Source organism: Oncorhynchus mykiss, chromosome 4 (assembly GCF_057628025.1).
Source record: "Oncorhynchus mykiss isolate SJ-2025 chromosome 4, ASM5762802v1, whole genome shotgun sequence".
NCBI lineage: Eukaryota > Metazoa > Chordata > Actinopteri > Salmoniformes > Salmonidae > Oncorhynchus > Oncorhynchus mykiss.
Window position 1 is genome coordinate 60,394,978 of NC_143025.1, and position 13,622 is coordinate 60,408,599.

The 13,622-nt window shown below is 45.4% G+C and overlaps 1 protein-coding gene across 1 annotated transcript in view; it reads right to left on the reverse strand.

Moving 5' to 3' along the window:
- Window positions 1-658: 658 nt before the first annotated feature.
- tiam2b (TIAM Rac1 associated GEF 2b) overlaps window positions 659-13,622 on the reverse strand; it is a 57,815-nt gene continuing 44,851 nt past the window's right edge. The window contains exons 12-26 of the mRNA XM_036975623.2: window positions 13,020-13,124; window positions 12,712-12,790; window positions 12,405-12,494; window positions 11,823-12,038; window positions 10,778-10,881; window positions 6,185-6,388; window positions 5,561-5,629; window positions 5,041-5,166; window positions 4,137-4,245; window positions 3,806-3,985; window positions 3,390-3,508; window positions 3,095-3,203; window positions 2,914-2,972; window positions 2,627-2,802; window positions 659-2,502 (exon numbers count right to left, since the gene is read on the reverse strand). Of these exons, the coding sequence (XP_036831518.2) occupies window positions 1,848-2,502; window positions 2,627-2,802; window positions 2,914-2,972; window positions 3,095-3,203; window positions 3,390-3,508; window positions 3,806-3,985; window positions 4,137-4,245; window positions 5,041-5,166; window positions 5,561-5,629; window positions 6,185-6,388; window positions 10,778-10,881; window positions 11,823-12,038; window positions 12,405-12,494; window positions 12,712-12,790; window positions 13,020-13,124 (2,400 nt within the window). The 3' untranslated portion in view covers window positions 659-1,847. The remainder of the gene's footprint in view (window positions 2,503-2,626; window positions 2,803-2,913; window positions 2,973-3,094; window positions 3,204-3,389; window positions 3,509-3,805; window positions 3,986-4,136; window positions 4,246-5,040; window positions 5,167-5,560; window positions 5,630-6,184; window positions 6,389-10,777; window positions 10,882-11,822; window positions 12,039-12,404; window positions 12,495-12,711; window positions 12,791-13,019; window positions 13,125-13,622) is intronic.

Below are 13,622 nucleotides of genomic sequence, written 5' to 3' on the forward strand. Positions count from 1 at the left end.
TGTGAACAAAAAGACCTGGAAAGCGGGCCAGCAATTATGACTCGTTGTGTTGGTGCTGATAGACTGGATAAAAAAAAGATTTCTCCCTGCGCCAGCTAGCTACAGTGTCTGTATTCACCAGAGCCTCAACTACACTGTCTGAAGGAGGAAGAATCTGTGTGTCACACGCACGCGCGCACACACGCACGCACACACACACACACACTGAGGCTCGGGTAAAGGAAGCTGCAGCTACACTGATGTGGTGTGGTTGTTGTGGCTAGCTCTGGCCCATGGCCCCACAGTCCCTGTGGTGTGGCTGTGGTTGTTGTGGCTAGCTCTGGTCCAGGGCTCCAAAGTCTAAATTTGGTCTCTACCTCCCTCTAGCTAATGGATGGAGCAGCAGGAGGAAGAAAGAAAGTGTATGAATATTTTGCATCTTTCTTTACGCTCTTCTTCTGTACCCCTCAGAGTTTCTAATGAAAATGAGTTTCTTATTGGTCAAGGTCAGGTCGGTGCTCCCCGTTTCAGTCAGTTTTCTTCCATTTGGTGTCTAGTGGATAAGACCTTGATTAGCCAATAACCTACAGTAATTACAAAGCATCTATCTATCAATCAGAACAACTCCAATGTTAGCCTGTTTTTTAAATGGATTTTTTATTAAATATTACATCATTTAACTTTACCTGTACAATGTCATGTATATGAAAATAATATTCATTATTAGAGAATATTAGAGAATTATTAGAGAATAAATTACAATTCAGCAATAATGATAACAAACATTTCAACAATTTGTGACCTTTGAACCTTATAGTCCCACCTGACATTTTGGTCAAACAATGTGTTATTCACACGGAGTTGCTCTTTAGGTGGTCCTTTACATGTGAGATATGTCCGATTTTGTTTAAAGTCATTTTACGCTGGGTGAAAAAAAACTCGATCAGAAAGTACTATCTGCACAAACACCTTTTAACTTGGTGCTATAAGGTTCTATCTGCGATCCAATCACACAATGCTGGGTTGTCAATCAAAAATGATTGTACGCAAGGTGATAGACTAGCGTATATATAAAATATGAAAGAGGAATTCGCTACACAACAGTTCTGAGATCTGGGATGGGAAAATGTTGACGCTCAATATCTCAGAACTGAGCTTTGTGCAGAGAGAACCTTGTATTCCCAGGGTCTTGAATTCTTCAAGTTGATACATCAAATCACTTCAAATATGAAAGAGCTTGTAAAGGGACTTTGCTTTACCTTAATAAATGTGACACTTAATCTTAGTTTTTCTGTGGATATTAACACATGAACAAAATAATATAGAGATACATATAAATAGGAACAGGTTCAAATAAAATACTCATATCAGATGTTTTTTTTTTATCAAGCAATTCCAGTCTTCAACTAACAACTGCTTTTGTCAAAAAAAGCCATGAAAATAGAAAGCTACTCGCGATTGAGATACTGCATTATATTTACAAACCAGATGAATTCGAGAGAAGAAGAAAAAAGGTGAAAGGAACGCTATTGAACGTAGGCAACTGTGTTTATAAATTATAGAGTGCAGCAAAACATAGGGACAGACCGGAGAGTCCCACGGGCAACCATTTACATATGTACTGAGACGGTGTGGAACTGTGGGACCTTCTGGCCTTCGCTCTTCTAGGAGCTAAAAGGATCAAGTCAAGTAACTGTGATCAGAGCTCAGTTCTTCAGTCAAAGCCTACTCAGCAGAGTCAGAGTAAGCACATTAAAGAGATTCATCCTCTCGTCCATAGCAACTTGACCAGGCTCTAATGTAGTCAGTGTGATACGATCCTAGGCAGGTGTTCATCAGCTCTCTGGGGTGAAGTTTCCCCTAGGCCACTATAGCGTTGGAATGGCAGCCTTCTGAATTCCCATGACTGTATCGTAGAAGCAGTCCTCGTTGACCACAGAGTTCAGGCTCTGCACACTGAAGTCCCTCCCTAGTAGGGTATTGAAGTCCACACACTGGGAGTCATTATCCTGCCTCCCCTGGCCCCCCTGCAGACTGCTCACCCTCTTCTGGACAGCAGGGTGAGGCTGTGGGACCCCCTGTATGAGGTGCTCCTGCTGGGTCCCCGTGCTCCTCGGCCCGGCCTCTTCTGTGAAGTTGAGTCTCTGGAGCTGGGCTTCCAGGGTGCTGGTCAGGGAGCACAGCCAGGCCCTCTTGCCCAGTGTGGTGCCTTCCAGGCTGGGGAGGCCCGTGGAGGAGCGGCTGGGGAGCTGGGGCTCCGTGTGGGTTTCTCCTGGACCAGGGTTGAGGCCACCGCTGGACACACTGCTGTCGTCTGAGTGGTGCTGGTGGCCTGCAGTCCTCCCGGCCTCTGATTGGCGCTGTTGTCTTCTCCTCCAGGAGCCGTCTCTGACAGGTGCAGGCTGGGTCCTGCGGAGGGAGCCTAGGTGCTCTCTAGAACCCCTCTCTGGTAGGAGAGGCCTCCGGGTGCAGTCTCGAAGGGAGCGAAGAGCTTTCACCACACTGGCCTTATTCTCCAAACCACTGGAAAAGACGCATATGAGAGATCAAGTCAACTAGGCCATGTTAATTCAAATGTGTATATATTTTTAGTTCTCATGATTGATAAAACATCCATTATCGCTGTCATTTTCATGTAATCTCTCACCTGCTGCAGAGCTGGAATACGGTCTCTGGTCTCCCCTCCACCTGAGACTTGGTGTGGACCAGCTCCCAGACACAAGGGTTCTCTGCTCCTGCTGTGTTCCCCGGGCGGACCTGCACTGCCGACACTGGGATGAGCCAGCGGAACTTGAAGGGGTCCAGGTCGGAGCGTGACGTGGTCTGTAGCATACAAAGAAACCAAAATGTACACATGCATCAGAACTTGTGTGATATCCATTGTAATAACATAAAGTTATCGGAAGACGTGCGTTTGAGCACAGTGAGACTCACCATCCTCTTCCTCATCTTGCTGCTCTCACGGTACACCAGGATCACTGCTCTCTTGAAAACTGAGGACAGAGGCAGGATTTGAGTCCGACAGTTCTGGATTGTTGTAATAAAGATGAAAATATTGACATCATCCTGTCAAGTAATTCAGATTCAACTCGTCATTGGAAAAAGCCCCACTCACCGAACACTGTCAGTTCAGGGTCTTTCCTCATGCGACACAGGGAGGGGAGAGGGTTGAGCCACTTTAAAGAGGAGTGGATGAGGAACTCCCCCATGGAGATCTCTGTCACCTGGAGAAGAGAGAGGAGGACACTTAGTCTGGGAGGCTGGTGGTGGAGGGGTTTCCTCCAATGAACTCACTCTACAATGAGTACATTCATATCGTTCATACAATTATTTGAAAGGACAGAATCAAATATTCATATTATTGTAGTTTCATTTGCCAGTTATGTGTGGTGGTGATTACTGTACTGTACCTCTTTCTCAGGGCCACTCTGCTCTGCCACCAGTTGGTCAAAAACAGTGCCGTAGTCCTCGTAGATCTTCTGCATCTCATTGATGTGGCTGGCCACCTTCTCCATGGCTCTCAGGGCCTCTGATGGATGGAGAAAGGTAGACACACAGAGAGGTGCACGTCAAGAGAGCTCATCCCTAACACATCAGACAAACCTGGAAAGACTGCTGTCTCTGGGTCTTATGGTGTGTGTGTGTGTGTGTGTGTGTGTGTGTGTGTGTGTGTGTGTGTGTGTGTGTGTGTGTGTGTGTGTGTGTGTGTGTGTGTGTGTGTGTGTGTGTGTGTGTGTGTGTGTGTGTGTGTGTGTGTGTGTGTACGTACATGTCCCCGTGTGTGTCTATGCGGGCTCCCACATAAGCCATGACATATTAGTCCTACCTGTGAGGTGGCTGTGCTCCTCGCTTTCGGGGTCAGTGAGGGAGACCAGCTCTCGGAGCAGCAGGGGGTACTTGAGCACCCTCTGGACTGGCTTAATGAGGTACGACTCCAGGGTGGAAGAGTGCTGCTTGGTGGGGTTCCTTGCTTCCAGGAACTCCTTGAAAGCCCGGTCCGTCTTTGCTGTAAACAGGAAATGAGGACTTAAAGCAGGCTTTGATGCAGGCATTGATTGGCTGCCTTTTACACTGGCTTTTCAGATGGCATTCAATAATTAACTGAGCAGGGATTAACTGAGCAGGTCTACTGTACATAAGGTAGGCATCACCCTTACCTCGTTCCAGAACCTTCTGGACTTTGATGTGGTTGGCACAGAAGCCGCTGTAGAGCTTGAAGTGGTCGGCATAGTAGAGGAAGGAGCCGCCCAGCGAGAAGAGAAGTTTCTGGACGCAGAGAGAGAGAAAGAGAGAATGCTTGCTATTCACTTCCTGTGAACATCAAATAGGCCTACCGCTGACTAACACTGCAGTCAGTAGGTTAAGTAACATCCTGTTGATAAAGCTTGAAGATTTTCCACTAGACCTCGAGGCCGCATCCCAAATTAAACCCTATTCCCTTATGAAGGACACTACTTTTTGACCACAGCCGTGAGCATACAAAACATTAGGAACACCAGCTCTATCCATGACAGACTGACCAGGTGAATCCAGGTGAAAGCTATGATTCCTTATTGATGTCATTTGTTAAATCCACTTCAATCAGTGTAGATGAAGGGCAGGATTTTCAAGCCTTGAGACAATTTGAGACATGGATTGCGTATGCATGCCATTCAGAGGGTGAATGGGTAAGACAAAATATTTAAGTGCGTTTGAACGAGGTATGGTAGTAGGCACAAGAACTGCAACGCTGCTGGTTTTTTTTCACGCTCAACAGTTTCCTGTGTGTGTCAAGAATGGTCCACCACCCAAAGGACATCCAGCCAACTTGGGTAGTAAATTGGACATCCAGCCAACTTACTACCCAACTGTGGGAAGCATTGGAGTCAACATGGGCCAGCATTCGTGTTGAACGCTTTCGACACCTTGTAGAGTCTATTCGCCAACGAATTGAGGCTGTTCTGAGGGCAAAAGTGGGAGGGTGCAACTGAATATTAGGAAGGTGTTCTTAATGTTTTATACACTGTGTAAATGGAATAATGTGCCATTTGGCACGCAAGCCCAAACGCATGGGGACTCTACCTTGAACTGTTCCGGGGTCTCCAGAGAGCTGAAGTTGGGCGAGGAGGCGATGCGCTCCTCCAGGGTGTGTAGGAACACTCTCTGGAAGTCCAGCATCTCAGGCAGACTGCCAAACAGAGACTCCATCTAGTGGAGGGCGGAGAGAACAACAGTTAGAAACGACCCATTTCTTTATTTTTAGAAACCCTTTTTTGGCAAGTAAAAAAAAAAAATCTACAGTGAATAGCAAATTCAAATGCCCAAAAAGTACAGGATAGAAGACAGGAATAGGTTTACAGCCAATGTAGTGGATGTAGCGGAGGTGGTTGGGAACCACGCTCATGTGATGGTTAGCATTGTCTGAGATCTGACCACTTTTTATTCCCTTAGACCCCGGTTCCAACCCTGGTCAGTCACACTAACATACAGCTGACTAACGAGCCATAATGAAATGTTATTGTATTTAACATGTTTAGACATGTAAAAATACATTTAGACATCTGCACGTATGTCTTTCCATAGTGCCCCCGTCATGCTCTACCTCGTCATGGCTGAGGAAGGTCTCACTCTGTAGAGGGGTCAGGTAAATGTCAAACAGACAGCCCAGGTCCTAAGGGACAGACAGGGGGAAACGTCATTAGACTGTGACATCATCACTATCATCACTATTACACTGTCACCGTCAGAGAAATCATCATTCTCCTCAGCCTGACACGTGGACGTTAGAGTAGCAGGTGGTAAGCATACATTACACTAAATGCTACGAGAGATCCTTAATAAAGAGGCACTTAAGAGACCATTCATTACCATTAATAAAGAGAGACCATCAATTTTACATCCCCAGAGAGGACGTTCCAGCACTCTCTTAGATGAGGCAGCAGAATGTGAGTGATCATGACCCGTATTCAGAAAGTGTCTCAGAGCACGATTGCTGATATAAAATCAGATCCACTCTGTCCATTCCTTACCATTTCAAATGCAAAATTGATCCTAGATCAGCACTCCTACTCTGAGACGCTTTGATGATGATAATGTATTTTAAATTATTTAACAAATAATTGTACAAATGACAGCAACACGCTGAATTACAAGTACAATGACATTATAAAATATGAAGAATTTTAAATATGACAAAAAAAACATAAATATGGCGCCAGGTATGTACCTTGACGTAGGACTTCTCTGTGTCTACCAGTTCCTGTATGACCTTACAGAGCCTCTCAGAGATAGACATGTGTCTGGGGCAGGGGGGCTTCTGGACCTGTGGGCAGAGGAGCTCCATGGAATAGGGGTTTCTCTGGCCCTCGACCACCACCGCCCCACGGCCCTCTGGGAAGGTCTGGTACAGCGAGCACACCGTCTCCACATTCTGAAGGAAACAGAAGAGAGACGAATTAGGAGATATTCTCATTTCAGCTCTGAATATCAAATGACTGCCCTTTACACAGGGGTGTGACGATTACAAATCAGCTCGGAATCTACTGTAACAAGCACCTAATCTTAAAGGGGAATATCACAATATTTTTTGCATCCTATGACACGTTGCATCATCATGATGATGTGGATGGAGACACTTTTCTTCTTAAAAGTCCAATATCTTGAGAAATTGACTACTGACATGCAAAACATTTTGGGACTGTAATCAATAGTGGACCAATGAAAAAAATACCAAAATATCGTTTTTGAATGAAATTCCCCTTTAATAATCAGTCAGTTTAAATCATCAACCCCTTGTGTAGTATGAGAGGGTGTCAAACCACTCCCTCTGTATTTATGGAGGCAAAGAGTGCAGAGGGTCAGGGTCTACATCCCAAATGGCAACCTATTCCCTATATAGTGCACTACTTTTGACCAGCACACTATAAATGGAATGGAGTGCCATTTGAGGTGCATCCCAGGTTTAAGCCATAGGGCTCTGGTCAAAATGTGTGCACACTATTGGGAATAGGGTGTCATTTGGGATGCACACATCATCTATGAGTATTAGATATTTGTGTTATTAACATAAAGATTCAGCCAAAATGAATCAATTCGATTCAATTAGAAAATACTTATTTTGTCAACAATTTTCCATAAGACATGAGAGAGAGCGCCTAACAGTGAGGTAGGTACCACACGAATAATCTGGTGTCAAGTTTATGAACAAGCATTTCACGTCACATACACTTTCACCCTCTCGAAGAAAGTTGGAATCAATCAGCGGTGAACACACGCACGGGCCGAGGCAACCCTCAATAGCAGATTAAACAGATAGGATCCCCCGCCATGGCTTTGTTCATTTTGTCATCACAACGTCTCCTGTCAGGCTATAATAAAGTGCTGACAAACGAATAAATCCCCTTGGTTAGGACTATTGTGCTGCGCTGCAATCCAGCTTTAAAATACCCTCTGAACTAGAAGCAAGGTCGGACAGAGAATGGGAAAAAGATTCTAAGCGTTAACGTTCATGGGCTTATTGCTTCCCGTAACATTTGCTCTCGGTTTGTCTCACATGAGCGTGTAGCCTGTGTATCTTATACTTACAATAAGATCTCAACAGTAAAAACAGTGCATTCAAAAAAGCTCTTGTTTCTAGGCAACAACATCAAAGCAAAACAACGCGAAACGAGTTACGGCACCCATGCATCATCAGTGCAGTGCAGCTCAAACACAGAGAGAGTACAGTACAACAATAACTACAATACAGAGAGACACCACAGTGCACTAGCTACAGTACTACCAGCAGGGTGATCCCGTCGGCTGCCTGCTCGCAGGCTATGCAGGAGGCCACCTCATCCAGCAGCCAGGCCAGCCTGTCCTTCAGGGACTGCCTGAGAGATGACAGGGTGAAAGTCCCAGGGATGAAATCCCCCACCCCCACTTCCACCTCACTCTCATCCTCCTGGGACAGCACCCAGCACATAGCCCTGGTCGACAGGGCCACCCGGGGCTGCTTTCCCGGGGTGAACCTCTGGCTGTTGTTGGTGGAGCTGAATAGAAACAACATGCTACATGCGAGGCTGGGCGTTCTGACCTCTGCTGGTAGCCATTAATCCCTGGAAATTCCCATACTATCCCTCTCTCTCTAACTTCTCTCTCCCTCTCTCTCTATCTCTCTTTATTTATGTCACTCTGTCACACACACTTAAGGAGTAAGCCTGCAGTTTGTCGTACTACACCTCTCTCTCTCACTGTGTCTCTCTCTCTCTCTCTCTCTGTCACACACACTTAGGCAGTAAGCCTAGATTGGATTAGCAGTCTACTCAGGGTCATGTGTGCTGACAAGGCTTGGAGTGCCTATGGGCTTTAGGAGCCTTGGAGGAGGCAGGGAGGGAGGCGTTAGCTGGCTGGGAAAGACATTTGGGCGAGTGGATTTCAAGTGAAAGCAGAGAAAGGGATTTATTTACTTTGAGTAATAGAGGATATTGTCTTTGAAGCAACTGCCTTCAAATCTAAAGGACATGACAGACCGATATAAATGTCAGTAATGTGCAGCGGGTGGCCATTCTATCGCCTCTGACCACACAACATCGGCCACCATTTTCTGCCCATTACGCAATGATTCTAGGTGTTGAATCGCCACCATTCGTCGACACCCTAAGGCAGTGTCATTTGATTGAATGAATTCCTGAAGTGAGGGACTCTCTCTCAGGCCATTGTTCTACCAGAAGAGTCCCTTCATACTTCCAATAGTTGTTGATACCAGTTGATATTGTGTGATGGTGTTGTTGTCAATGCCATGGCATTGCAGGTGTGTATGACCTGGGCTTGAACCTGAGACAGTACTCTCCTGGCACCTCATCTCATTTTAGCAGATGTCCTGATCACCACAGAGTAACCCCTGATCACCAACACACGGCATGGGATCAAACACACCACTCACTGCTCTTAAACCTCCACTGACACACGCACATTGATAGATATTACTGCACTGTTGGAGCTAGAAAGTATTTTGCTACACAATGACATCTACAAATCTCTGTACTCGACCCACACACACTCTCCAGGCTCTATTTTCACAAACCTAATGCATTGGTAAATCTCTGGCGGTAGCACCATGGGTGCCAGAAATATGTGTCAGCAATCTTTTTTGCTATTTTCACAGCGGGAATTATGAGTGCAGTAGCTGGCGGTGGTGTGAAAGGGCTGGGTTTAGATGAATAAATACATTGGAGGTGTGATGAGGGCTTGGCCACTCACTGGCCAATCAACGCGTTTCAGGGCTTAATACTGCATGCGTTTGTCTCAAGTTTTGTAGGTTATTGACAGGCTTTTGCGTTGTAATCAACTCCAATTCGGCTCGGGGTACAGACTATTCTCATCATAGTCCATTATGGATTGATACTACAGTTGATTAAATAGCAGAGGCTGCAGTAACTAGTAGCCTAATAGCAGGAAAAACAACATCCGTGTTTGCTCAATATGTTTGGAGTGTTGAAATTGGCTATAACGAGTATAGGCCTACATCGCACTTCTCCTCAAATAAAAAATCCCAGGCTCCCGTAAATTGTATGTGTGAGGCACGTTCTCAATAAGAAAGATGTAGCCTAGGCCTACCTTTGATAGGTTTGAATAATTTGAATATGCTTGGTGGAGTGAGTCTTTGGTAACCAGACAAGAGGCTCTCTTTGGAAATGGGGGATGGATACCAGCCGGATGGAGTATTCCCTGCAGGTAGGCCTATGTGAATTGTTCACGCAAAAGCATGATGGCAAAAGCCTCACGAGTAGACCATTAAGAAACCTTTTATTGATAGGCTACTTGGCTAATGCATGGCCAGGATAAGACGCATTGCTGTTGAACCAGCATTCGCTATAGTAGGGTCAGGGTAGCCAACTAAGGTTTTGTTTTTTCATCAAAAAATATTGTTACAGAAAAATAACTTAAATGTTTCTAAATAGGGCCACCAGTATCAGCTCATCTCTCATTCCATGATGGGCATATGACAGATATATGACAGATATATGACAAATAATGACAGGAGCTAGCTAAAATAATGTACAGAACAAAAGGGGATGTACTCTCCAAACCCTTTATCAATACTAGTCTTGACTAGCCGACTTGGTTGGGTAGGGGGGAAAAAACAGCCTTCATTGAGAGGAGGGGAGGCTTTGCTTGGTTTTTACGACATGGGAAAAAACAACCATACAAGTTTTACCGGCACAAAAAGCACATCTCTCCTGTCCCATACGCATATACAGATGTAGGATCTCGATTTGATCACTCATTTGTTGTTGAAAATGTTCCTGCACAGCAGGAAATAATAACTTGTAGTCTATTCAAGGTTTAAAAAGGCTTCTAAAGTTTGTAATTTCCACTTTAAAATGTCAGACTTGATTTGCCCTAATGAAAAATGTATCAACCCCTACAAGTAAATGTAATAATTCACATGTCCTGTTATTTTTCTGTAGTAGCAAACTGGCTCAAATTTAGATCCTACATTTGTAGGCACTGTATATCACGGCTGGATAGGCTGCGCTTCTGCTGTCCAAATCCATGCCATAACCAATCACGTTACCGCTAAAACCAGCTTTCGGTTACTCTTAAATATCCCCACCAGCACTGCCTGAAATTGGCACTTTAGGCGCACGTTTTTAAGGACACACCTCAGATATTGCCACCCCTTCCACCTCAGCGCAAATGAGTTCATACAAGACAGGTAAATTAGTAATCCCGGTGGATGTGTTTAAAAATGGCAGAGCGCCGGTCTAATTTACTAACGAACATTTAATAATTGCGCTGGCTTCATGCCAGCCGAAAATAGAGCCCTCCATCTCACCTGGCCGAGCTGCTCCATCTCATCAGCAGGTCGTGGTTGTTGTGACACCTCCCCAAAGGGAGGAGCTACGGAGCTCTCTGGAAGCTCCTGGGGCCGTGGCATATCTGAGAGAGAAGCAGACAGGCCAGTATGATTAAATAGATGGACCACACACACACGTACAGGTGCTGAGAGAGAATTCCTGGTTAGACCACTGGAGGCAGTTTTACTGGTTAAGTCCACCTGACTGGTGTCAACCAGCATTGATCTGGCTTCACTACAAGCCCAGCAGGCAGGAGCAATTCATTTGGCCGCACTCCTCCTCTCCCCGGGGTCTTGCACAGTTTACTTGGCGTCACACCAACAGGAATAACAGTATCATGCTTTTTAAAGTAAAAACACGCACACACCCTTACACTGCACAACATAAACACACCATTAAATCAATATTGCGTAATGTAATCAAGACAATGATGATTGTCCTCCCATGGTGTTATAAATAGCATGTGGCTATTCCAAACAATAGCCGTGCTGTGCAGCCCAGTGAAATATGTCAGCTCTCTTCTCATTTTCTTAATTGAATCAACATGAGGCATTTTAATGTCTCCATCTAGGCCTAAACACCCTGCAGCATTGGCTGGGCAGGATGGCATTCCCCTCAACATGATGTGGCAGACACACTGGCTCTGTGCTTCAAGATACAAAGGCTGGAAAACACTTCGGCCTGAGGCCCTCTAGTGGGGAAAAATAAAACGTTTACCCGGTGAGAAAACACCATGTCCTCCAGATAGTAAACCAAATGTAATGCGAAGTTAGGAACAGGGTAAAAAAAAAAAAATCTAGTAACTCAACAACACCTGCAATTTCCAAAACACAACATATTTTTTTTGTCTAAAGAATTGTATCTGTGGGAAGGGATGGTATCTTATTCTCTATGTAGTGCACTATTATTGACCAGAGGTCTATGGGCCCTAGTCAAAAGTAGTGTACTATAAAGGGAAGAGTGTGCCCTTTGGGAAGTAGCCTGTATCAAGACAAGGTGAAAATACAAAGTTGTAGTCTCTACCTATAGGCCAGACACCGTGGCTGGGTGGTGGTGGTGGTCCTGGCTGCCAGGGGTCACAGTCTGGCCAGACAGAGGTATGGTCGCCAGGGACTTGCTCCTCTCGTCTGAGCAGTAGGTGGAGGATCTGGTGGTTGAACATCAGGTGTATCAGCCCCAGGTCCAGATTGGACACACTGGTCCCATTCAGAACCAGGATCTCATCCCCCGCTCTCAGACCTGAGGGAAGGACAAGGAGACATCAACCAATCTGACAGTTATCTCCTCAAAGTGTTGACCACTATGGCCTCTTTCTATATTAGAATGGGACTCCATGTCCTTCTGTACGTTTTTATAGATAGAAATGTATGGGATGGGGAGACAGATGGGATGGATAGAGCATAGAAAGTGAGATGCCGGAACAAGGGATTGAACCGCTTTCTCCAGGGGGAAATGTGTGGTCCGGGTGTGGCAACACTACCACTAGTCCAGTCCCGGCATACCACTACTGTATGTACTCTTAAGGAAAATGTATCAATACTGTATTTTTCTGTCTCTGATACAAAGTAGATATGTCAAATGTATTCGAAAGATGAATTGAGGTACCTTCAGTGAAAGCCAGTCCCCCTGGGTTGACCTCACTCAAGTAGACATGGCTCTTCCTGGCTCCGTCTACATGGCCTGTCACAGCAAAGCCTACAGGCGATAGAGATCAGAGGTTAAAACAGAGTAATACATGATATTATACTGTAATAATACAACCCAAGAGTAAATGGGCTCTTTCCTGCAAACACACACACACACACACACACACACACACACACACACACACACACACACACACACACACACACACACACACACACACACACACACACACACACACACACACAGACACATGATACCTACTCACCAAAGTCTACTGCTGTGTCAGGGCGGGACAGTTGTATGGTGAAAACATTGAGTGGAAAGACCTCAAGCTCTTCATACACCTGTTCAGAAAAAGCACATAGAAGATTGAAAAAGTACTCATCACATACCTCAATGTACTTACTAAAGAGGCCAGATATCACTGAAACCATATTCAAATAATGGGTGGATTATGGTTGAATCTTGAAATGTAGCAAGTTGACTCAGTATCGACTCAATCAATGAATGAATGCTTGTATCAGTGATTGGATCCTGCGTTTTCCCATAGTTACTATACGGCCGGGGCCTCACCAGGTCTCGTAGTGGGTCTGTGGGCGCTGGGGAGAAGGTCTCCGTGTCCTGACCCACCAGCCTCCTCACACGCAGGCAGTGCAGGCTCGAGTCCAGGTGCCGCTCCTAGAACAAGCTCCAAGAGGATGAGTCCATGTTCGTCCCAAATGGCTCCCCATTCCCTATGTAGTGCACTACTTTTGACCAGGACACACTGAGGTTACATCCCAAATGCCACCTTATTCTCTACTTAGTGCACTACTTTTGACCAAAGCCTGACTAGGGCCCTTAGACCTCTGGTCAAAAGTAGTGCACTATATAGGGAATACGGTGCCATTTAGCCTCAGTGTGTCAGATATCTTGAGTTCCTTCCGCTACGGTAACTAGCTATACCCCGACTGACCCTGTTCCCGATCAGCTAAAAGGATGCCGTGAGAGAACTTTCTACGGAGGGAAAGCATGAATTATTGAGGTATCAAGAGCAATTAAACTAGTATCTGTTCTGTACCACCCCTACAGCAATCTCCTCCTATCATTTCCTCTTTGCCTTTAACATCCATATCAGTCACTGGAGAATTCACAGCAAAATGCTGACATGGGAGTTATGAGTTAGGAGAGTGTTGA